General features: G+C 45.1%; 1 protein-coding gene across 3 annotated transcripts in view; it reads right to left on the bottom strand.

The window, feature by feature from the left end:
* The window catches only part of braf (B-Raf proto-oncogene, serine/threonine kinase), a 35245-nt gene extending 10165 nt beyond the window's left edge, over positions 1-25080 (bottom strand). Inside the window, exons 1-16 of one of the 3 annotated variants that reach the window (XM_087831175.1) lie at positions 24746-25080; positions 15805-15906; positions 15411-15698; positions 12445-12548; positions 10024-10126; positions 9783-9931; positions 9181-9300; positions 8916-9075; positions 6754-6793; positions 4744-4863; positions 3608-3744; positions 3412-3529; positions 1786-1870; positions 1482-1658; positions 1351-1397; positions 801-919 (exon numbers count right to left, since the gene is read on the bottom strand). In XM_087831175.1, coding sequence (XP_087687301.1) covers positions 801-919; positions 1351-1397; positions 1482-1658; positions 1786-1870; positions 3412-3529; positions 3608-3744; positions 4744-4863; positions 6754-6793; positions 8916-9075; positions 9181-9300; positions 9783-9931; positions 10024-10126; positions 12445-12548; positions 15411-15698; positions 15805-15906; positions 24746-24901 — 2025 coding nt within the window. In that variant the 5' untranslated portion in view covers positions 24902-25080. The remainder of the gene's footprint in view (positions 1-800; positions 920-1350; positions 1398-1481; positions 1659-1785; positions 1871-3411; positions 3530-3607; positions 3745-4743; positions 4864-6753; positions 6794-8915; positions 9076-9180; positions 9301-9782; positions 9932-10023; positions 10127-12444; positions 12549-15410; positions 15699-15804; positions 15907-24745) is intronic. The other 2 variants (XM_087831176.1, XM_087831177.1) reach the window with 2 other exon arrangements.
* Positions 25081-25388: the final 308 nt, after the last annotated feature.

The following is a 25388-nucleotide window of genomic DNA, read 5'->3' as shown; positions in this document are numbered from 1 at the left end:
GCTATCTAAAATATAACAGGACACCGGAGTAAATTCTTGAGCATCTCACACTTCTGATGATCAGCTGTCTGCTTGACGTTTATTCAGCTGTGTAAAAACTATAACTTTAATCTCAGCCAAGCCAATTTACTCAGGAACAAATAAAATACTGAAAAAAGCCAAACAATAACATTTTTAAGTTATCTAAGTGACTTATATATCATGTTTAACCTGAGTAGTGAAAGACGGCGGTGGGTTTGAAAATGGTTTGCCCGAGTTCGATGTTCTTACGGCTCTAGTTAGCCTAGCCCCCGGCTAGCTATCGAGCTAGTGGGTAACAGACTCTCCGAAAACGTCGGAGCGCTTTTGAAAATATGTGGTGTCTTGATAAACTGAGCAGATATTTGAGGTTTTCACAGCTACATTCTCGCCTGAAAATATGTTAAACGTTTATTTTGTGACCCAGAAAGAATAATAAGAGTAATATTAAAACTAACTAGCTGCCGCCATTGTTGGAAACTGAGCTGGGCCGCGCTATGAATTCTGGGACACAGTTTCTTCTTCTTCTTCGGGGTTTAACGGCAGCTGGCATCCTTGTACATGCAGTGCTGCCATCTTCTGTTTCAGTCCGTTATTACACTCTTAAATCCTACTACTTATTCCTGCGTCTTTTGTGATCTTACAAAGCTTCAAACGAGGCGTCGACTATTAAATCAGTCGTCGACGATTTTGATAGTCGACGTAATCGTGACTAGTCGACTAATCGTGGCAGCCCTAATGACAGGAAAACAAAAAGTGTCTTGTAGGACACGGACACTGACCATCCAAAGAATAGAGCCTGAAAGCTGCTCAAACTGGTGGGAGCCACTCCAGCGGGACTTCACCGTAGCCAGACCAAAGTCCCCGATCTTCACCGTTAGGTCCTCATGGAGGAAAATATCTGGGACAACGGGTCAAGGAAACACTCGTCTACGTCTGAGCTCCTTCATGAAATGACAAAAAACCAAAACACTGACGTGACAATAACGACACACACATGCTGGATGCTACAGTCCAGCGAATCAATAAGCATCGTTTCTTCTTCAGTTACAGATATTCTGTATCGTGTGTCTTGCAGTGTTGTAGTATTACGCAGTATTGGACAATCACTGCATTCTGATCCCATCACTTTGGTGGATGAATGGTAGTAATATCATATTTGATATATTGGTGCGCTCCCTCTGTCTGGGCCGGGGGTCGTGGGAAGGTCATACCTGCTGTAAGGTGTGCTCTTCTTATTTCCTCCTGAAATGAAGCATTTCTTGGTCCTGCTTACGCTCCTGTAGCACCAAGTCCAGTTTATCACCCGATGACTTTGATTCAAAAGGATACTGTTGCTCTTCAGATCTCTGTGTATGATGGACTTGGCATGCAGGTAACTGAAGGTGAAGAGCAAAGCGTCATTAGAGCAACGGCACTCATCGTGCGATTTGACAGCGCTCGCTGTTTGAAAGGTTACTCACTCCATGCCCTGAGCGGTCTGTCGGGCTATGTCGATCAGTTTGATCATCTCGAACTTGGTCTCGATGATGTGCAGGTGGTGGTACAGACTGGAGCCTTCACACCACTGGGTCACGATGGCCAGCTGGGGCTTGGTGGTGTAGCCCATGAAGAGCAAGATGTTCACGTGACGCGTTTTCCTGGTGCAAACACATGACGTGTTCAAATTACAGCAGGTTTACACTGATGATGCAGGATGCATCAGTAAGGCGACGTTCTGCAGTGTGCAGCGGCGCGCTGGTGCACAAAGGAGAAGGCGGGGCTTACCTGAGGACTCCCACTTCATTCTTGAATGCCTGAAGCTGCTGTGGCGTGGGAGCGGTGACATTCAGCATCTTCACTGCCACATCACCTGAGAGCCCGGGGACAGAACGATTAAAGATGACGCTAATTTACTGATCTTACTATAATACATCTGTCAATAACATCTAATATTAGCATTTATATCTACAGAAGCTAAATTATACACAACACATTAAAAGGTCATCATGTTGCCTGGCAACACACAACAGCCTAGCAAGGTGCTAAAATAGCTAATTCTTTCTTTTTGCACCTCATAAAGACATCAGACCGCTAGGGCTGCCACAAACGATTATTTTGATAGTCGACTAATCAGATCATCATCCATTGGATGTAAACGTACAGCTTATTGCACCAGCAGCATCTGCTCTTATATAACTATCATTAGCTTACAGCTTTAAGTGTTTAAGGTATGTGCTAACTAAAAATAAAGACAAGATGATAGTTTATTAAATTTTAATGAAATCTGCAGATTGTTTCGGTGAAGTTTAATAAACTCCTTGCCATCTAAAATATAACAGGACACCGGAGTAAATTCTCGAGCATCTCACACTTCTGATAATCAGCTGTCTGCTTGACGTTTATTCAGCTGTGTAAAAACTAGAACTTTAATCTCAGCCAAACCGATTTACTCAGGAACAAATAAAATACTGAAAAAAGCCAAACAATAACATTTTTAAGTTATCTAAGTGACTTATATATCATGTTTAACCTGAGTAGGAAAGACGGCGGTGGGTTTGAAAAAGATTAGCCGGGAGTCCGGTGTTCTCACGGCTCTAGTTAGCCTAGCCCCCGGCTAGCTATCGAGCTAGTGGCTAACAGACGTCTCCGAAAACGTCGGAGCGCTTTTGAAAATATGTGGTGTCTTGATAAACTGAGCAGATATTTGAGGTTTACACAGCTACATTCTCGCCTGAAAATATGTTAAACGTTTATTTTGTGACCCAGAAAGAATAATAAGAGTAATATTAAAACTAACTAGCTGCCGCCATTGTTGGAAACTGAGCTGGGCTGCGCTATGAATTCTGGGACACAGCTTCTTCTTCTTCGGGGTTTAAGGGCAGCTGGCATCCTTGTACATGCAGTGCTGCCATCTTCTGTTTCAGTCCGTTATTACACTCTTAAATCCTACTACTTATTCCTGCGTCTTTTGTGATCTTACAAAGCTTCAAACGACGCCTCGACTATTAAATCAGTCGTCGACGATTTTGATAATCGATGTAATCGTGACTAGTCGACTAATCGTGGCAGCCCTACAGACCGCTTTCATGGCCAACAGCATAAACAGACCTGACATTACTGTACGATGGGTTTGGTCCTAACGCCGCTCAGCCCGTTTTAGGCTACACGAGCCCAGAAGCACCATTTTATCTGTGGCGAGCAGGTTTAGTTAGAGTTCGTTTACCTCGAGCTGATGGAAACTGTTCTATCCCAGAAACCCGCTCGCTGGTCCTGCAGGACTAACTGATGCAGGAAGCGGCGTGTACATGCTGCTCATCAAAGTATGAAAACAATCAGCAGGAAGCTGCGGCATGTAGACGACGCTCTGTGTCTTTGCCGAACGTGGGGTGTGACGGCACGGCGCAGTCTTACCGTGCCACTTTCCCTTGAAGACAGTTCCAAAAGATCCCGAGCCTATCCTCTGACCCAGCGTAATCTGACCTTCCGGGATTTCCCAGTCATCGCTGGAGTCCCGCCTCCCCAGGGTTTTCTGTCATACAGGACACTCGATCAGCACGAGCACACGATGAGACGCAGCACAACGCTAGCATCCGCGGACGCCACTCACCATCTTATTGCGGTCCTCGGACGAGGAGGACGATTTGCGCTCCCTCTGCGGGCACGGCGACTTCTGCGGGACCTTGACGTTGGTCAGAGAGCCAGGCAGAGAGGCGGGAGGCGTGGCCGACAGACCTGTGGTCGAACCTAGAGAAGAAGATAAAGAGTAGTGAAAGGTAAAGGTCTGGAAGTGAGGGAGTGGTCAAAAACAGAGAAGGCAGGAAGAGAAAGAGAGAGACTGAGGCTTCAGCATCAGTGTGTGTGTGTGTGTGTGTGTGTGTGTGTGTGTGTGTGTGCACATGTACAGGACAGGTGAGGGCGTGCTTGGCTGGATGGCAGCTGTTTGTGTCACAGATTTGATATTTTTCACTGATTCTTCCAAAACAAAGGTTCGAATATCATCTTTTTTTCTCTGGACAGGTCCTGAAAGAACTACAAAAATGTCGCCCCGACATTTTCAGCCGGCTCGTTTGAAAACAGACTTCACAGAAAAAGCAAAAAAACTGCTACTTCTAATCCGAGCCAATCAGTGCGCAGACCTGTTTGGTCAAAGGAGTGCACAGACTACGCCGCACTCTGCAGCATGGAGGCGTTTATGTTTGTGACACTAGCAAACACCTTTTTGATTTCAAACAGCTGCCAGTTCAGGCAATGGCTTCATATCCAATAGCTACAGATGCTACAGTTAGCTGAGATGTCGGAGCAGAAATGGAAAAAAAATCCTGCAAACGAATCAATGGATCGTTCATGTCGACCAAAATCATGATTCAATTATGAAGCTGGGAGGCTTTGGGAAAACTGGGAAACAAATACGACTCTTTGTTATTATGTAACAGTTACAAACTGATTTTAACAGCCTGCTAACAAGATGTTGCAGTGAACATCAAGAGGCGGGCTTTCTGATTAACATGTCATTCTTTTTAACCAATGACTGAACACGAGAGCGCCTCCATCAAAGAAACCGCTATCCATCGAGCAGGCAGCGTGTGGTACTGCGCCGTGAGGTGTATGGCTGAAGGAGCATGTGAGGGCATAAAGGCAAAGAACAGAGAGAGTGTGGAGGGAGACGGGGCTGAGGTGGAGATGTGGGTGGGTGGGGTGTGTATGTGAATGAAGAACAACACAGGAACACAGAGGCCTAACTACCTCGGAAAACGGGCTCGGGCTCAAAATCAAACACTATGTCATTGGGATAGGAGTATAGGAGGGGGCTTGAGGTCCGTGTTCGGTGCTTCCTCAAGCAGCAGGCGGGGTGGGTCGGGGGGGCTGCAGGGCAAAGAGAGACAGACAGACCATCACTGCTACTCAACACGCCCCCGTCACTAACTAGGCTCTAACTATGGCTACACAGTCAGAGCTATAAGCTGTCAGTCAGGGTGACTCCAGGGTTTGCTCTGGGCGTCCTCTACCATGAAGTCCATTGGCTCTTTACTCGAGTACGTCTCCATGGTAACTCACACTGTGAGGGTCCAGGTTAGAGATCGACTGTTGTGGAGTTTTTGGATGACGTGCACACCTGCAGTAAACGTCAGCAGATGTTTGCTCTCATGCAGCAAAACCAAAACCTGTCTGCAGTCAGAAGTAATGAACACAATAAAATCACTGCAAGGATTATATGATCACACACACACACACACACACACACTCACACTCACTCACAGGCACACACACACACACACGATCATTCATTTAATGGACACACACTGTCTGCAGCTGTGTTACTTCCAGCATATATTTCATGTATTGTTTCTTTTATCACAGAATTTTTTTTCCAGTTTTCGTGTCCATGTGTAGCTGAAACTTAGCTTAGCTTATGGTGTTTGTAGCTAGCTTCACGTGACTGCTTACTCTGACAACTTAAGACACAGGCTGTATCCCAATTCAGGGTCTGCAGCCTTAAAGGCCGCATTTTAAGGCCGATTACGCCACAGCGACGCGACGAAGGCTGTCCCAATTCAAAGGCTGCTCGAAATGCGGCCCTCAAATGCGTCCTTCATTTCCCTGAATTTTAAGGACGTGGCGGTGTTGACTTCGTGGCCCAACATATCCCAGAATGCATAGCGCGGCGGTGGGTGTGGATAATTTTGCCGGAAAAAAACGGAGGATGAGGGGCGCCGAAGAGTAAACTTTAAGTAAGTACTGAATATTATGTCACTTATTTATGTGCAAATGTTTAATAACGAAGAACATTAAAACATTCCTGTTGGCCACATGTCGGCAAAGTCATGTGACATTAGTGACGTTTGTACTAACTTGGTTTTAAAGCCTTTACTTTAAAATATACGCCGTTCAATAGCTGAGCTTAATCAGAGAATGATCAAAGCTCATGTAGAAACAAACAAATGAACAAAAGATTTTCTCCTTCATTTCTGTCAAACAAAGCTGTATGAAACGTTTCCAGCTGTTAGTATCATGGTTGCTAGGCAACCTGGGCGGCGCGACGGAGGCTAGACCGTCCCATTTCACAAGCCTCGCACTTCCGGCCTTAGCGGTCTTTAAGTACGCGGCCCTTGAGGATCGTTGAGGCTGCAGACCCTGAATTGGAATATAGACTTTGACTGCACTTTGTAGTCGACTAATAGCTGAACACCACTCACTCCCCAGCATGTCTTTATCCTGTCTTCCTTCTCTCACCCAAACCGGTCGCAGCAGATGGCCCCGCCCCTGTTAACAGGGAGTTTTTCCTCCCCGCTGTCGCCAAAGTGCTTGCTCATAGCGACTGTTGTGATTTCGTGCTGTATAAATTAAACTGAATTGAATTGCAAGATTAGTTTCAGGATCTAAAACTGCCACACTGACTGTACAACAGTCCACACACGTGTCACAGATCTCTGTGTATCTTACTGCACACCCAGATTACACTGGAAACACTGTTTAACACTTTGCATGTATTGCGATGCTTTGCTGCAGAGCTGCTTTGTTGGAACTTTTGGAAAATTTGTCAAATGTTTTAGTTTCATGTGAGGAGCCGAGCCTGGAGGAGCACTCAGACCGCTCATCCTCGAAAACCCCTGACCTTCAGCTCACGGCTCTGTGACTGGCAAGGCACAGGACTGAACGCACACACACGCACACAGATAAAAAAAATTCAAGAGCACAGAGATGTGAGATGATGGGGAAAAAGTTGAGTGTGAAGTTTCCCTCTTGGATGCTCACCTCCATCTGACCTCGGTAAGCCCTGATCTCGAATCAGGTCCTGAAATAAAGAAAGCAAAACAAACGTGAACACGGTGTCATGATTTCAGCAGCTGCAGAGGGTGAAAAACACACTTAACATAAATACATGAGGATTTGCTCCGAGTGCAAACTGATGGTATTTACAGAGAAGTATTGAACACGTCACCCACTTTTGAATTAAATGTGTAAAAGACATGAAATCGTCACCAGTGATGTTGGTAACAAGCCTTTGAATCCTGACGTGCACAGAAATCAAACCACAGGTGTCCAACAATTAAGTTATGTGTAATAATGAGAAACGATTGAACACATGAAGAAAAGACATGGAACAGCAGCTGAGATCTATCAGTAATTAAAAGTCCTGCCAATTAATGCAAATTAATGTCAGTTGGTCCATTTAGAACTGATGGTCTGCAAAATGTGTCTCATTACCAACGAGTCGCCCAAGAAACATCTCATGGTGGGTAAAAACTCCTCAACACCTTTAGAGCCTCAGTGTTGCCAAACATACTGATGGTTCCAGTTACAAATAGTACAAATACATAACCTTCTCTCTGCCCAACCAATCACAGCAGATGGCCCCGCCCCTCCCTGAGCCTGGTTCTGCCGCAGGTTTCTTCCTGTTAAAAGGGAGTTTTTCCTTCCCACTGTCGCCAAAGTGCTGCTCATAGGGGGTCATATGATTGTTGGGTTTTCTCTGTGTGTATTATTGTAGGGTCGACCTTACAGTATAAAGCGCCTTGAGGCGACTGTTGTTGGGATTTAGCGCTGTGTAAATAAAATTGAATTGAATTGAAAGTTGAATACATCCACCAGGATGAGGAAGATGAAATAATGGGTGGACGTTTCAGCAAGACGACGATCCCCCGAAAACAGCCAAGGAAACTTAATCGGGTTCAGAGAAATGTTAGCATTGTCCAGCCAATCACGTGACCCGATCCCACTGAAACTCCACGGAAAGAACTAAAGACGGGCCCATAGAGCCGAGGATGTGGAGACTGTTGGTGTTAAAGAATGGGTCGAAATCACACCTGAGAAATCGTGCGATTAGTTTCTCTGTACAGAAGCTGTCGTTGTCATCGGCAACAGTTTTCACATTTGTATTAAATAAATCTCAGCAAGCATGTTCAATAATTCTTCCCTGTGTCATTTCTCCTCATTACATATAATATTTGGACATTGATTTCTTTGCATGTGTGGATTGGATGGGGTGTTGTTCAGGGAAGTAAAATACTACTAATAAAGAAAGTAAATAATAAAGTGTTATCAAAGTGTTTGTCCATCAGAGCGGCTCCACAGTCTGTGGACGATCGAGAGCTTCTGCTTGTCAACTTAAGGAAGTTATTAACTGTTATTTTAATGTCAAGAGCACAAAAGAAATAAGAGACTACAGCATTCTGGCAATTTGTAGAGTCAACTGTAACACATTTGTAACACCTCTGTAACACCTCTGTAACACCACTGTAACACCACTGTAACACCACTGTAACACAACTGTAACACATTTGTAACTAGCTACGGTTGCCGCCGTAGGACAAAACACTGTGGCCGCCGTTCGTCTGTAGTGAGTGTGAGCTGTCAGTCTGCTGGTGCCCATGTTTATTTGTAACTGATGACAGCCACACTGAGGGGAGTTGTTGAGGATATTTCCTGAACTTTTGTGTCAGTGTGCACTTCCTGGTGTTAGTGAAACTGTCTTTGAAGTGAAGGCAACATTGTTGACCTTGAACGCTTTGTGAATAAACTCTCATATGATGTGAAAATGCAATCAAACTGTTTATCGGAGGGAAAGCGTGATATTTGGACGCTTAAGCGTAACTCAAGCGTAGCCGACACAAAGTTAGCTTCTAACTGTTACAACTGCTGCTGTTTAGCCTACTTGATGACATCTGTAACACCTCTGTAACACATCTGCAACACCTCTGCAACACCTCTGTAACACATCTGTAACACCTCTGTAACACAACTGTAACACCTCTGTAACACCTCTGTAACACCTCTGTAACACCTCTGTAACACATCTGTAACACATCTGTAACACATGCTGGACGTTGACGTGAAACCATCGGGCGCTGTGTGAGGTGATGAAAAAAACAGAATGAAAGAAAATTGTCACGTGTCAGCGAGTGCAGCGGACTCACATCGATGTTGACCGGTTCGATGGTGTTGATGTGCACGTTGGGGGCAGAGGATGAACGGTCCCGCTGGCCAAACTGGTTGCGGTGGTCTTCCTCGTTGGGCCGGAAACTGGGCGGGATGGGTATGGATTTGGACGGCGACACAGTGGTGTGGCATATTGATCTGGACAGAAAGCCGCTGGTTAGTACTTCAAACTTCAGACTAAATGTTCTGCTGAGGAAACAGAAGGAAAACATCTCCTTTTCAGTATGAGGCTGGAGGACTCACCCAGTGGAGTCGGATGGGGGAAGTGATGGACAGGCCTCAGACACAGGCGTGGTTCCCTCTGAGGAGACCTCCTCCTGGGTGAACGGGTGGTGCTCAAAGAACTTGGACACTAGTAGCAAGCTGCAGAGCACACGCCGAAAACATACGATTCAGGCACAGTTGGAACTGTAACCTTAAACAAGCCAAACAAGCACTAACACACATCACACTGAGCACACTTGTTTCATTTGCCTACCACAGGAACCAACGGTGAATTTTGGAGCTTACAGTAACTCGTTTTTATGACATTTCTCTCTCTTTTTTGTTGCACTTTAAAATCGGAGGCATTGTTTGAACCCTTTGAAGCTAAAAGCCTGAATATGTCACTGCTCTTTGTTACCATAAAGATGAATCAGGATCTGTGCAGACGACAGCTTCGTTCTGTTCACATTTTTACTGCCGGTACCGTCCTGATCCAGTCGCACATGTACAAAGATACAAACGTAGCTGCAGGTTCTCAGTGTCACGAGCAGAGGTCACTGAGCCCAGCCTGTGGAGCCATAACATCCTTATATCGTCCCAAACTGCTCACAGCAGCGTGCGCCTTCCTGCACTGAACTTACTCGAGCTGGTCGTAGTTGACGCACATGAGAGGAACCTCGGTGCTGCACCGCTGGTGGAACTTGTAGCCACAGGTCTGACAGCGGAAACCCTGGAACAACAACTTTCTGCAGAAGTCACAGAAGGCCAGTGTAAAGAAAGTCTTCCTCACCTGTGGATCAAACAGAGACATACAGACCAGAGTCACCCGGCTGCACTGAGCACTGAGCACTACGGGACACTTGGTTTTCTGAAAGTACTTACAAAGTTGTGTGTGGTGAGCGGCACGTTTTCCAACACTTCTACATGCAGCTCCTCCCCCGTCAGCCACGAGATGTCTGTGTCCCAGCCAATGGGCTTCTTCTCTCTGAAACAGGAAGTGGGGAGTATCGGAAACTGTCTACACCTCAGCCAGCCGTTGGTTTAGCCACCGCACCAAGAGCGGTGCAAAACTAACCATGATGGTTTCCAGCAAAAACCCAAACATCCTACTGCTCCACTTTCATCAGTTACAGCAGGACTCATGATACTGTGCGCCTGTATAACCTTCCCCACAGTGTGGGACGTGCACTGCACTGTTGTACACGGTATAACGCAACACATATCCTATGAAAAAAATGACACCCAGCTCGTAGCTCCACCTTCAGAAGCAATAACCTGACGTCAGCATTTTGTGTATGGTGTTATCGCTGTGTCACATCGTGCTGGAGAAAGTTTGGCCCTCCCACCTTTACGCCGTTGTTTTAGTTTGAGTTAAAGTTTACGGACATTAATTTTGCAGCGATGTGCCATTCCATCCATACATCCATCCACCCACGTATATCCGGGGCGGATCGTGGGGCAGCAGCCTAATCAGAGAAGCCCAGACCTCCCTCTCACCAGCCACCTCCTTCAGCTTATCCAGGGGAACTCCAGCCGAGAGATGTAGCCTCTCCAGAGTCTGCCGTGTTGGGACATGCCTGGAACAGCCAGGAGGCATCCAATGAGAGTCCAAGCCCTGGTTCCCTCCTTTCAAAAACAGTGCGTCAAACAGGCAATATGGCAACGGGGGTGGAGAAGTGGCGATTAGCGATTAGCTTATCCTCTGCACTGCTGCCCATTTCTGATTATTGCACATAACTTCTTTGCATGTGTGGATTGGATGGACTGTGCCGTGAGAACTTCAAGGCAGTAGCACCTTTACAAATATATTTACTTAGAAAATAGTATTTATTTATTTATTTTTGACAAGTGGGCTGGAAGAGTCGGCCATGGACCCTGGATGCACTGATGGAGCACATTCAGGTGTCGACACCATCTCCATCTGACAACAAACACGCTGCAGGTACGCTCTGAGGACTGCGCCATCCCTGCGATTGTCAGACACATGGCCTCACATTATGTGGCTGTAGCTCAGAAGGTGGAGCTTAACCTCTACTATCTTGAAGGTTGGTGGTTTGATGCCTGGCTGCTCCAGTCTGCAGCCAAATATGCTTCCCTTTGGAAGTACGACTGTTGGAAGGTGCCCAGGTCTAGCGGCGGCGCCCCTCCACTACTGTGCTTGACAGCTGGTACGAGGTCTTTGTGCTGATGTGCTGTATGACGTTGTTTCAGAAGTTTTGTGGTTATCCACATGCAGCTTTAAAAACCTGTGACGTGCGATCATGTTCTTTTTAGAGAGAAGCTTTCCCTCGCAGCCCCTCCAAACGTGCCACACTTGTTCTAGTTAGACTGTTATGACTTTAAAGCGCTAACTGAGGCTGATAGTCTAAGCCAGCGAAATTTACAGTTTTCAGGGTTTTTACCGTCAACTCTGTTTCCCCGGGTCTTTTCCCGTGTTGTAGTTGTGCGTCTTATTTTGAAAGAAATATTTACGCGTTACCATAGCGACCAGAGGGCATTAAGGGGCAGAGAGGAGGATGTTACTCTCAATGTTGTTGGCGCATTTCAGGAGGATGCTGCGAATAAAGTTACACAGTGAATTTGCACTCATTATATTTACATAATAGCCCCGTTTTTGTCTCGGTCGTATCATTTTTCTGTCGTTTTATCCGCGACACCCTAAAAAAGGTTGTGACCGCTGGTCTAATCTGTAGTTCTTGGGTTTGTTTTAAAGTGGAGCACATTCAGACCTCGCGGTAAATTTGCTGAGGTGTCCGATCCTGTGGGTCATCGTGCCACACACACCTGAATGCACCAGAGCAGCCAACTACTCAAACTTCTGCTTTCACAGAGGCGCTCACACTCACTACGTTTCATAAAGTAGCCGTTAGCTGCTATTTGCTCTCTTAATCATTCAGAAGCAGTAAACAGAGATTCCCAGTTACCAAACTCATTTTCATACTATAGTTCTTGTGTCTGCAGATAAAGGCCTGAAGCAAAAAACATTAAATTGGAAGTATCCTGACTGCCAGACGGGGAATCTGCACGTGACATCTACATCAGTCCATTCTTATAACATCTGTAACGAGGCAGCGGAGGTAAAATTAACATAATGTCACAGTGAAGTTGACCCTTTAAACACAAACTGCAATAACTTGGTGAATTCAGGTTTTATGCTAAGAATTCAATCACCAGCACAGTCCTCTCATCTGGCAGCTTCTTCACATCTTTCTCAAACATCCTCGCTGGGAGGAGTCACGACGTGAAGACGCGAGGAGACGCAGTGACACAAAACACCGACTGATAAGTCTGTGAGACACCTACCCATCCTGTATCCTGTAGACCGCACAGCACTCTGGAATGAGTCCTCGCATCATCAAGGCTTTCTTCAGGGAGTCCCTCACAGTCATCCCGCAGCGTGCCGGCACCTGAAGGCAGCACAACGACACTCACTGAACTGACACAGAAATGACGTAACCAGGTTTGGGTTTGACGTCTCTCAGCCAGCAGCCACAGGTCATCGTTTCAGGGAAGGCTGGCAGCAGTACAGTAGTGTTACATTCAGTCATCTCGCCCGACCTCCGCCGATCATCAACATTCAGAGAACCAGAACACTGATCCAGCTGACGTGGAGGGCGGGGGAAGCTTTACTCTGACTTTATGGGTCAGAGTAATAGTGGTGGGGAAAAATGGATACTGTGTAGCATGGTGATATTTTGTTTGCTAATAATGTATGGATACAGGGACAGCAGAAATCGATATTTTGTTACAAAAAGGTTTTTGTGCTCTGACTTCAGAGCATGTTGATCCTTTTTCTGAGCAAGAATCCTGACATTCCTTCACTGTCCAAATGTGTTTAACTTGTTTTTGGCAGCAATAAACATGACAGTTTACTTATTTTAATTTAAGACATGTTTTATTTTAATTAAGTTTAAAACTTTTTTATTTAATGTCAAATTATATTTTGTTTTAATTTACTTTCAAATTCTTCAGTTGCTGAAGGGGCTGCATAGTTTTCATAAACTGCATAGTTCAGAATAGCTATAATTGTACCAGATGGTTGATTCAGTTAAGTTGGACTAGACTGTAATACAAACCGTTCAGTTTGTCAACAATCAAACTGAAATGAGAGAAAGACTGAGTGTGAGACTTTGATATTAGAGAAAATGAATATTGATAAAGTTTACCTTTATGTACAGAATCTGAATATCAAAAAATATTTTAAAAAATTGCAATAATATCGTATCGTGGGATGTATGGTGATTCCCACCTCTACAGACTAATGCTCTCAGCCTTCGTCTGCATTAACCTCCTAAGACCTGAACTCTTCCACGGCATTCATTTTTAATTTCTCTTTGATATTTGGACACATTGGGACCTGATGAATGTAAAAACAAAGAATTACCAGATTATTTTTTTTACCTGATTTTTCTTTTTATGAAAAATCAGAGACACATATGAGGATATTCATTTAAAATTTTGATAGAACAGTGGCAGCATAACGTCCTCATAAGTGGACATCAGGCTCTTGTAGAGCAAAATTGAGTATTTTGGTCTAAATGTGATGTTCACACATGTGGACGCAGGTCCTAGGAGGTTAATGACAAACTGAAGTTTTGTGCAGATTTATGCAGAAATCACCACACAAGTCCGTCACAGAGGCTCCTAATTATTCCCAAGCTGAGCCAGACGCTGTCACACAGAACTATAAGCAGCCCTCCTGTACATGTCTGAGTCGATCTGCGGGACTGTTTTTATAATAAGCAAAGAGTTTGTCTTAGTAATAAATAACAAGTCAGTACATCTTCTTGGCTTTAATCTTTAGTCACATTTTACTTTTCAAAGTTAAGAATGCAATGTTTAAATCAAGCCTGATGTTTCTTCAAATGTGCAACAATAATTCAGAGGAAGAGCCAAGCTGATGTCCATGATGGACACAACCTCTCGCTCCTCCGACTACTAGGGATGGGTATCGAAACCCGGTTCTTGTTGAGAACCGGTTCCCACTGTTTCAGTTCCTTGGAATTGTTTGCCATTTTTGCAAACGGTTCCCTTATCGATTCCAGTCGCCCCGAATGACGTCACCATGCTGCGGCGCGTCATTTACCAAACATGGTACCTAAGCGGCTCAAACGCTCAAATGTTTGGTTATACTTTACGAGAACAGATGACAACAGGGCAACTTGCAATACTTGCTAAGTAGAGATTTCATTTAAGGGAGGAAACACTACGAATATGCAAAAGCATTTGCTTTTACTTGTGTAATTGCTACAGAATAATTTATGTTATACTTTGTTATTGCTACAGAAGAATATTTATTTTATTATTTTACATTTACAATTTTTTTTCCTGGGGACCCTGTGACACCCCATTGAAGAGCCGTAGGCTGTGGATCTCTTAAGATCTCACTGTTGGGTTTGTAAGGACATGTTACTCCTAAATTTCTGTCTTGTTCAAAGAGAAGATATAAAACAAGGTTCTAAGCTAATCGACCTTAGTGTTCTCCTTTTTAAAAAGAATCGAAAATGGAATCGGAATCGTGAAAATCTTATCAATACCCTACCGACCACAGCTGTTACAGCCACGGTGTAGGATGAGCTGCAGGAGTCAGACTGAACAATACGCATCAATAATTTTCTTTCTGACCCTTTTTGCTGCTTTCACGAGTGCATTTCTCTGGTTTAAGGTTTAAGATGTCGAATAGTAAATGCACTGGTTCTGATACAGCGCTTTTCTACTCCAACCACTTTATACAACTTGCCTCATTCAGCCGTTCACACGAGCACTTCTTTCCTACACCCACGTGCTTTTTATCCAACAGTCATACTAACTGTGACAAACTCAGGGTTAGTATCTGCCCAACGCTCGACTGTCAATTGAATGGAAATACAAATACATAAAGGGACTTATAATATTTATGGCTTAATGTAAAACCACGTTTTATTTTAAACTAGAGATTTGTATTGCTGTGAGTATCTGACAGCGAGTGAGACCGAGCACTTTGCTGCACGCCGTCTTTCATCTCTGAGGTTTTCTGACAAAATAATAATCACGTGTTCCTCAGCAACACGTTACATGTTACACTGTATCATTATTAACTCAGCAAGAACTAAGTCAACATGAAAAAGCAGTTTGTGAAAGACCAGATGCAAAGATCACCAAGAGGATATATTAACTCTGAACATCTAATATCTGCTGCATGCAATAAGCTTCGTCTCAGGAGCCTCGTCAATCAGACTTTCGTGCCTTAAAATTCACATAAGCATCCCGAGAGAGCGGCTCACACTTACCACTGTTCGCTGTTTGTTGGGCAGGAAGACCCTGACAATGGGTTTCTGGGGGGAGCGAGGGTTGGCTCGGCTTGTGTCAGTGGGGGTCTGCAGGACAGCCAAAGTGTTTGGGGCCGAGTGGAAAGCCTGAGGCCCCGCACCAACCCCACAACCTCCTATCTTGACTTCCAGAAGGGCTGGTATAGCAGACTGAGAGCAGGAGAAGTCTGCGCTGTTACCGATGGCCTCCAGCAGCTGCTGCTCCCTCTGCTGCAGAGCGTCCAGTTTACTGGTGTACTCCTCGTAGGCCTGCCAAAGAAGAACCGTGAGGAACGAACTCGACAGCTTCAACACCTCCGGTGACATTTACGAGGGTCACAGCAGGTTCTGTTCACACAAGCCGAAACGATCTTACCTCTAGATAAATGGAGGGAGGGTTGTGCTCTCCGCCAAACTTGTCCAGGAGAGCCTCCAGATGTTCTTGTGTTAACTTTATCATCTGTTTGATGTTCCAGATCTGCAAGGAAACACGGTGAAACGTAAATACCTGCACGACTAAAAAACATATTATTATACCAGCTTTACCAGGATCAGATAACATGGACACCCCTGGAGATGTACAGATGCAATCAGTAAAAAACAATAAAAATAATAAAGTATTTAATTGGTTCTTTCTTTCTACTTTTAGAAAGCTGGGGACACTGGGGCTGTAGCTCCTTTGCTAACAGGTTGGTGTTCGATCGCTGGGTGTTTGGTGGAGACACCTGTGGCGCATTTTTGTCACGGGGTAAGAAAGAACGACACAAGAGCCAACCCTCCATCACCGGGCTTATCACATGCAGAGAGATGAAACGAGCTAAATTAAATAATTGATGCATCATTTATAGCGCTACACTCAGGGGTTAAAGGTGGGCCAGAACCAGCATCATTTTCTTTTAGTTTGTTCATGTATGAACACAAACCAAACACACACAGTGAAGATGAACACCAGAGCGACCGTTACAGCGATTCTCCGTCACAAACATGAACAGGTTGACATGGATGCTGCGCTGCTGCCTTTGTTACCTGATGAAGTTCAGCATGATGTAGCCGCTTCTGTCCTGGGTGCAGTTTTACTGTTGCAATAATTGCGCTAAAGCACTAAAGTAGTGACCGTATCTACACTTACTTTGACATCGGGCCTGTAGCGGGACGAAAAGCAGGAAGCTCGATGTTTTTTGTTTTCCCCTCTTTCTACCCACCCAGTGTGCAGATAAACGAGAATTTTGTTAACACAAGTAGCAACACAATTGTAACTACAATTACTGAAACAGTACTCTGATTACTGTAATATCTACAAGTTGTTGTTTGAGGCACTTCAGCGAGTGTTGGAGTGGAGCGAGGATGAAGACAGTAACGTGTAAAACACACAGTAAATACACAAAGTGCTTCAGTGTGTCAGCTAATGCTAATGCTACTGTATTACTCGCATAGAGAGAAGTGAGAGCTCATTCCCCCAAAACAGACAGCACAGGAAAGGAAAAGAGAGCTTAGAGTTAAAGGAAGGACAGCTCAGCCCTACGTTTTTCTCACTGTTATCCCGACTGTACTCATTATTCTGTGGACGCAAAATCATCATCTACAATGCAGGCGACAGGAAGCAGAAATTAGCTTTCGCTGAAAGGTAGATGGTCTATGCCAGGGGTGAGCGATTCCAGGCCTCGCGGGCCGGTGTCCTGCAGGATCTCACCCTGGGTCCGCACACCTGAATCACATGATTAGTTCATTAACAGGCCTCTGGAGAACTACAAGACATGTTAAGGAAGTAATTTAGCCATTTAAATAAGCTGTGTTGGATCAAGGACACATCTGAAACCTGCAGGACACCGGCCCTCGAGGCCTGGAGTTGGACACCGCTGGTCTATGCCTTAGCGTTGGGTGAGGAGGTCAGTAAGTGAAAGAAAATGTTTAACGATGTGAAGTGCTACTAGAGCTGCCACAAACGATTATTTTGATAGTCGACTAGTCACCGATTATCTTTGCGATTAGTCGACTAATCAGATCATCATCCATTGGACGTAAAACGTACAGCTTATTGCACCAGCAGCATCTGCTCTTATATAACTATCATTAGCTTACAGCTTTAAGTGTTTAAGGTATGTGCCAACTAAAAATAAAGACAAGATGATAGTTTATTACATTTTAATGAAATTTGCAGATGAAGCTTCAGTGAAGCTTAATAAACTCAGCCGTCTGCTCATTGCTATCTATAACAGGACACCCGAGTATATTCTGGAGCATCTCACACTTCTGATAATCAGCTGTCTGCTTGACGTTTATTCAGCTGTGTAAAAACTATAACTTTAATCTCAGCCAAAACGATTTACTCAGGAACAAATAAAATGCTTTAAAAAAAGCCAAACAATAACATCTTTAAGTTATTTAAGTGACTAACCTGAGTAGTGAAAGACGGCGGTGGGTTTGAAAATGGTTTGCCCGGAGTTCGGTGTTCTCACGGCTCTAGTGAGCCTAGCCCCCGGCTAGCTATCGAGCTAGTGGGTAACAGACTTCTCCGAAAACGTCGGAGCGCTTTTGAAAATATGTGGTGCCTTGATAAACTGAGCAGATATTTGAGGTTTACACAGCTACATTCTCGCCTGAAAATATGTTCAACGTTTATTTTGTGACCCAGAAAGAATAATAAGAGTAATATTAAAACTAACTAGCTGCCGCCATTGTTGGAAACTGAGCAGGGCCGCGCTATGACTTCTGGGACACAGCTTCTTCTTCTTCGGGGTTTAACGGCAGCTGGCATCCTTGTACATGCAGTGCTGCCATCTTCTGTTTCAGTCCGTTATTACACTCTTAAATCCTACTACTTATTCCTGCGTCTTTTGTGATCTTACAAAGCTTCAAACGACGCGTCGACTATTAAATCAGTCGTCGACGATTTTGATAGTCGACGTAATCAGGGCTGCCATGATTAGTCGACTAGTCACAAGTGCTACACATTTATGCGGCATCATTCATGATTGAAGAACGTGAATAATGGTTTAAAACACCTTCCTTATTAGTGTCTAAATGTCACTTAATATCCGAGTGTTTCTTGACTTTAGATTAGTCGTTTAGTCCAGTTTACTTTTCCTCATTTAGTCGACCAAGCGTCAGGAACAAGGGTGATGTACAGAGCTGCAGAACAAAACAGAGGGACAAAGCTGATGAGGCATACCATGAAGACATGGGAAAGAGTTGAAGCCAGGTTAAGAAGAGAGGTGTCAATCAGTGCGTGGCAGTATGGCTTCATGCACCGAGTGGAAGAGCACTACAGATGTGACGCTTCACCGAGTCTTTATGGATCAGAGAAAGCAGATGATACCGTGCCAAGAGAGGAGCTGTGGTTCTGCATGAAGAAGTCAAGAGTGGCAGAGAAGTATGAGGGTGGTGCAGGACGGGCGTAAGGATGTGAGATTACATCAGGGATCTGCTCTGAGCCCACTCTGGTGTGCAGTGCTAATGGGCAGATTGACAGGTGAGGCCAGAGAAGCACCTGTTTGCAGACGACACTCGTCTGTAGTGAGAGTAGAAATCCAATATCCTATGAGGTGGAGGAATGCTCTGGAGAGAAGAGATGAAAATCAATAGAAGCATAAGTATAAATACGAGTCGGGCAAGTGGGACAGTGCAGACGCAAGGAGTAGAGACAGTGATGGTAGAAGAGCTTCAGTAGCTGGGGTCAACCATCGAAAGAAGTGAACACACGAGGGGTGAAGAAGAGTACAGGCAGAGTGGAGGTGAGTGCAGGGGTGAAGCGTCAAAGTAGGATAGCAGCAAGAGGGAAGCAGACGGTTATAAGATGGTAATGAGACTTGCTATATGCATGGCTGGGTGTTGTTTGTGGCTGAGCTGCAGAGCAGGGATGGAGCTGACGCCACAACAGCCAATTATGCCTCCACTACTGAAGCAGGACAGGGAACCTGGAGGAGAGACAGCTGAGCAGAGCACAAAGCAGACTCAAGTGAGTGCTAGGAAGTGACTTCACAAGTCACTTCCTTCTTCAATGCCCTGTACCAACACAGAGCAGAGCAGCTATCTGAACGCTACCCCAACAGAGGTCGATTATCTTGTTAATAATTTCACCTCCTCACTACGTACGACTCTGGATACTGTAGCTCCAGTGAAAACTAAGGTCTCTAATCAGAAGTACCTGACTCCGTGGTATAATTCTCAAACACGTACCCTAAAGCAGATGACTCGTAATCTGGAGAGGAAATGGCGTGTCACAAATTTAGAGGATCATCATTTAGCCTGGAGAAATAGTTTGTTGCTTTATAAGAAAGCCCTCCGCAAAGCCAGAACAGCTTACTATTCATCACTGATTGAAGAAAATAAGAACAACCCCAGGTTTCTCTTCAGCACTGTAGCCAGGCTGACAAAAAGTCAGAGCTCTGTTGAGCCAACCATCCCTTTAACGTTAACTAGTGATGACTTCATGAACTTCTTCACAAATAAAATTGTTATCATTAGAGAAAAAATTACCAATAATCATCTCACAGATGTAATATTATCTACAGCTACTCTTAGTACCATTGATGTTAAGTTAGACTCTTTTTCTCCAATTGATCTTTCTGAGTTAACTTCAATAATTACTTCCTCCAAACCATCAACGTGTCTTTTAGACCCCATTCCTACAAAACTGCTCAAAGAAGTCCTGCCATTGATTAATTCTTCGATCTTATATATGATCAACCTATCTCTAATAATCGGCTATGTACCACAGGCCTTCAAGGTGGCTGCAGTTAAACCTTTACTCAAAAAGCCATCTCTAGACCCAGCAGTCTTAGCTAATTATAGGCCAATCTCCAACCTTCCTTTCATATCAAAAATCCTTGAAAGAGTAGTTGTCAAACAGCTAACAGATCATCTGCAGAGGAATGGTTTATTTGAAGAGTTTCAGTCAGGTTTCAGAGTTCATCACAGCACAGAAACAGCTTTAGTGAAGGTTACAAATGATCTTCTTATGGCCTCTGACAGTGGACTCATCTCTGTGCTTGTCCTGCTAGACCTCAGTGCAGCGTTCGATACTGTCGACCATAATATCCTATTAGAGCGATTAGAACATGCTGTAGGTATTACAGGTATTGCACTGCAGTGGTTTGTATCATATCTATCTAATAGACTCCAGTTTGTGCATGTAAATGGAGAGTCCTCTTCACACACTGAGGTTAATTATGGAGTTCCACAGGGTTCAGTGCTAGGACCAATTCTGTTTACATTATACATGCTTCCCTTACGCAGCATCATTAGCATAGCATACATTTACACTGCTGTTCTGTCATTGCCTGCTCGTAGCTAGTACTAGCAAAATAAATGCAGTTATTTTGTTTATAGCGGTAATCTGTTCAAGTATTAGTATAACACTAGTGTATTTTTATGTTTGTGAAGTAGGGGCTGGCGATATATCGAACTTGTATCGATGTATCGCTAGTTTTTCCATGGATGAAATCGCTTTATCATAAGCTGTTTGCAAAACATGCTGTGAAACTATTGTCGCTAAAAGGCAGCAGCGCCACAAATGTCTTCCACCAGCTGAAAAGCCATTACCTGCAAAATGAATGTTTAAAACTCTGCATGTGACGTCTCTCTACGCACCAAAGAACAAGTTAAATAAACCACCTGTGACGGTCAGTCGTTTTATAGTCGCTATCCAGATTTGTGTCTGTAATCTGAGGTCATCACATTTTATTTTCTCATTTTTATATGTTGTAAATAAAACAGAGCACCCTTTTTAGTGTTGACCACAGACTTACTGTCACAGTCATTTGTGGAAAACCTCTGTGTGGGTAAAATAAAACGTTTCAATTCATTCAGACTTTTTGTTTTCATGTCTATTTGAATGAGTAAACCAGTGCAGTGTTTGGCACTACATGGTTTAAAAATAACATTAAGGTTATTTACACATGTCGTGATATCAGGTAAAATGTCGTGATATCAGGTAAAAAAATAATAATTTAAAAAAAATCGTGATATCAGGTAAAATATCGTGATATCAGGTAAAAAAAACAAACAAACGTGATATCAGGTAAAAAATAATTTTAAAAAATCGCGATATCAGGTAAATCGGGCACTACATGGTTTAAAAATAACATTAAGGTTATTTACACATATCGTGATATCAGGTAAAATGTCGTGATATCGGGTAAAAAATGTCGTGATATCAGATTTTCCTCATATCTCACGGCCCTCTCAGACAAACTGTTTTTCTTACAGTGGAAGTGTAATGTGATGCATTCAGTTTAGCCGCAGGGTCATGCAGTGGTCATCATGCTACGCTCTATACACTTGACTTCATGCGTGTAAAACAAATGTATAAATGTAAAACAATACTAATTAACTTGGGGAAATAAAAAAGGCTCAAATCTCTAATAAACAGATAAGAAAAAGATACATGGCATCGTCTCATTGTCAAAGAAGATGGGCAGAGGAGACAACATGATGCTGATGGAAGGGAAGCGGACATTTCTATGTCTTCTCTGATCTCACTGACGATTCTCCACCACAGCGATGCACTTTGACTGCTTTACACTCTTTAGCGTTAGGAGGCGGCTAATCGCTTCGAGTCAGGAGATGCTAGAGCGAGATTTCCCTTCCAGGCCTGCAGTTAGCCGTTTGATCTGTTTCTGAAACAAAAGTTTTTGTTTCTTAAAAACGTATCACTGTCCTAACGCTGCCCATGAACAGCTGCTCTGTTGCTGAGGATCAATCATTTGGGAAACTGAAGCAACGCCTCCTCTGGCCTCCTCTCTTCCACTCCTTCAAGGTTTTTATGCCACTACTCCACATCTTTGCTCTCCTGTGCTTCATCGCATTTTGCTGGTCATCTCTGCACTTTGCTTCCTGTCATCTGACCTCCGTGTGTGGCTCACAGCTGATCACTGGACAGTTGGTTTCCATTGATAATGTTTTGCAGTCCAACTCCTCATACCTGGAAACCAGTACGGTTTGGATCTGGTGCTCTGTGCACACACTAAGTGATGTGAATTGCACTTTTAGAAAAAAGGGAGAGTATTTAAAGCAAAGCTTTTTATACTGATGTTAAAACAACGGTTCCCCAGCATTAATCAATAATCCATCCTCACCATCTTTGACTTTTCCTCTCAGGGTCAAGCTGCAAACAGTCAGACCCTGCTCTCAAAAGTCTCCATGATTCTGTTCATCTGGACATGAATCGACTTTTGATTGAGTTCATGGTCCAGATGAACACAATCAGCTTCCTGGGATTTCCACACCTGACTCTGGTCACACATTAATGACCACATCCTGTAAATATGGACACTTGTGACAGTTGGTTCAGGGTGTTGGAAAGCTCATCTGTAACCGGAAGGTTGCCGGTTGGATCTCCCTGCTCTCTCTGTCCTGGTCGTTGTGTCCTTGGTAAGACACTTCACCTGCCGCCTACTGGTGTTGGCCAGAGGGGCCGATGGTGCGATATGGCAGCCTCGCTTCTGTCAGTCTGCCCCAGGGCAGGTGTGGCTACACCTGTAGCTGCCTCCACCAGTGTGTGGATGTGAGACTGAATAAATAGTGGAATTGTAAAGTGCTTTATAAATGCAATCCATTATTGACATGTCCAATTTTCAAACACAAGCTCAGCTCTATTACTTTAATCACTTTGGAGCTTTCTCCAAGTTTCCAATGCACAGCAGGTTCAAACAGGTTCAGATAGTTTCTACAAAGTCCTGAAAATAATCAGTGAAGCTAATTCAATAACAGCCAAACACAAACTTACAGAATTTAGAAATGATTATTTTTAAATAGAAAAGCTACGGTTTACTGATTGTTTACGTTTACACAGCTGGAGACGTGCTGTGAAATGCAACATGAAGGTCGTGTTAGGGAATAAAGACTGATTATCTACCCAGCTGCACAGCAGCAGAGCTGGATAACCGATGGATCCGTTTGCTAACTGTACAGTTAGCAGCCTTGAATCATCCCAGTGTTCTGGGACGACGTTTAATCCTCTCAGGGTGATGTTCAAACTGAGGCACCAAAATATTCATCCCGGGTTTCCCTTTAAATCTGTAGCTGGAGCCATAAAATAATTTCTGATGATATTTTTAACCAAACATGGAATATTCTCAGTGAGAGAGATGATCCAGAAACGACTCAAACCAGCTGCTGGAGAACGGTGCAGCAGGGACAGGTGAGGTTGCTTTGCAGAGACTTCATATAAAGCAGCGCTGTGTGTGTGGACCAGGGCTCAACACGTCCTGCACCAGATGTTATCTGGAGCTTGAATGGCACATGAAAAAAGCCCTAACTACTAAACCATTTTATGAAGAGGCCTGAGACATACCTGAGCTCAGATTTGTGATTATAGGCATTTGAAGAGAAACCAGCAGCCGACACGCTCAGACCACCACACCGCAGACGCTCCAGAGACTGAAATCCAGAGTCAGCGCAGTCTTTAAATGCTTTTATTTTTAGTCTCTGGTGAGCTCAGGCCCCTGGAGCTCTCGCTACAGAGCTGCAGTGACAGAGACGTGGACACAGGAACTCTCCAAGTGTTCACGCAGGAGTTCTGGACCCTAAAATGGGTGCTGCCAAAGCCTGTGGCGGATTCCTCATGTTCTGTGTGACACAGCAGGGAAATGTGTTCACGTCAGACACGAGCTGCAGTGTTGTTTGTTCCAAACTTTAACACAAAGCTACCCTGCTGTGCGCTCCGGGCTGCTGTCGTGGTCCAGCAGGGAGGCCTGTGACCTGCAGAATCACGGCTAGGCTACGTGGTCAGTGCAGACGCCGCTGAGGACACAGCCTGACGCTTTCTGCGTGTGCGTGTGGAGGAGTTGCGGAGATGCTAGTCATCTTGTGTCACATTAGTAAAAGTAGCATGTGTGGCTAAATCACACCTCAAACACACAAGCACGACTCGGGCTAGCCTCCAGGTCCCCCATCAGCATCCCCGGCAGCAGCCCTCTGAGCGCAGGCCTCGCAGCCCCGCTCGCCGTCAAACTTTGTCCGCACCACAATTGCGCACGACACAGCACGAAGCGCTAAACTGCGTCTTTGTGCTTTGAACAGCGGTGTGTGCGCGCGCGTGTGTGTGCGCGTGCTGTTGTCGCAGCAGGCTGCAGATGCTGTGAGGCTGGAGAGAGAGGCGAGCAGGCCCGACACAAACACAGCTCCGCAGCCCGGAGCTTCCCCGCCACGGAGCCCGGCCCGCGAGCCGGGCGAGCCGGGGCCGCTCGCATCTCCAGCCCTGCGCCGCAGCCCACCGCCCGGGCTCCAGCCGCCCTTTCCCGAACCTTTCCATCCAATTACCTCCGCTCGGAGCCCGTGTCCCCTGCCCAGCTTCGACCCGCTGCCGTGGGGCTTACCTCCTCATCCTGCGGACCTCCCGGGATCCCCGACGAGCAGGACGAGTCCAGTCCGGCGCCCAGCTCGTCCAGGCCCCGCTCCCTGCCCGGCTCCAGCTCCGTAGTGTCTCCGTTAAAGACGGGCGGTGGGGACTCGGCGCTGCTCAACGCCGCCATTTTAAACTGCGAGAAAGTGAGTGGAAAATAATCGAGGAAAACGCAACCCGGTGCTGAGGACAGGAGGGGGAGACAGAGGCACGGGCCAGAGCTCCGGACCTCTTTCGATTGAGTAAAACCGGAAAAAGCAGCCGTTTGAAACGACCGCGGAGCTTCTTACAGCCTCGCTGCGTCCACCTGCCGCTGGGAGCTTCAGGTGCCCGCTGAACACGCAGCAGTGCTGCAAGGTAGCAACCCTGGATGACCTGAAGCTGCCGAGTGCCAGGATTCAGCCCCTCAGTAAACACGGCATGAGCGAACCGTGGCTGATTATGAGTGTGCGCTCAGCCAAAGTGAAACAAGTCCGCACAAAGATGCAGGGAGACCCGAACATCAACATCTGAATTAAAACTTTTATTCACATGAGAGGCCAAGTCCACTTATTTAGCTGCCTTCTTATAGATCACAAGTGGGGAACGCCAAGTGTCCAGGGCCGGTGTCCTGCAGC

The sequence above is a fragment of the Neolamprologus brichardi genome, chromosome 17, assembly GCF_056152115.1.
Source record: "Neolamprologus brichardi isolate AB-2024 chromosome 17, ASM5615211v1, whole genome shotgun sequence".
In the NCBI taxonomy this organism is placed as follows: Eukaryota; Metazoa; Chordata; class Actinopteri; order Cichliformes; family Cichlidae; genus Neolamprologus; species Neolamprologus brichardi.
The sequence above is the reverse complement of the archived record's forward strand: the minus strand, read 5'-3'. Positions and strand labels throughout refer to the sequence as shown.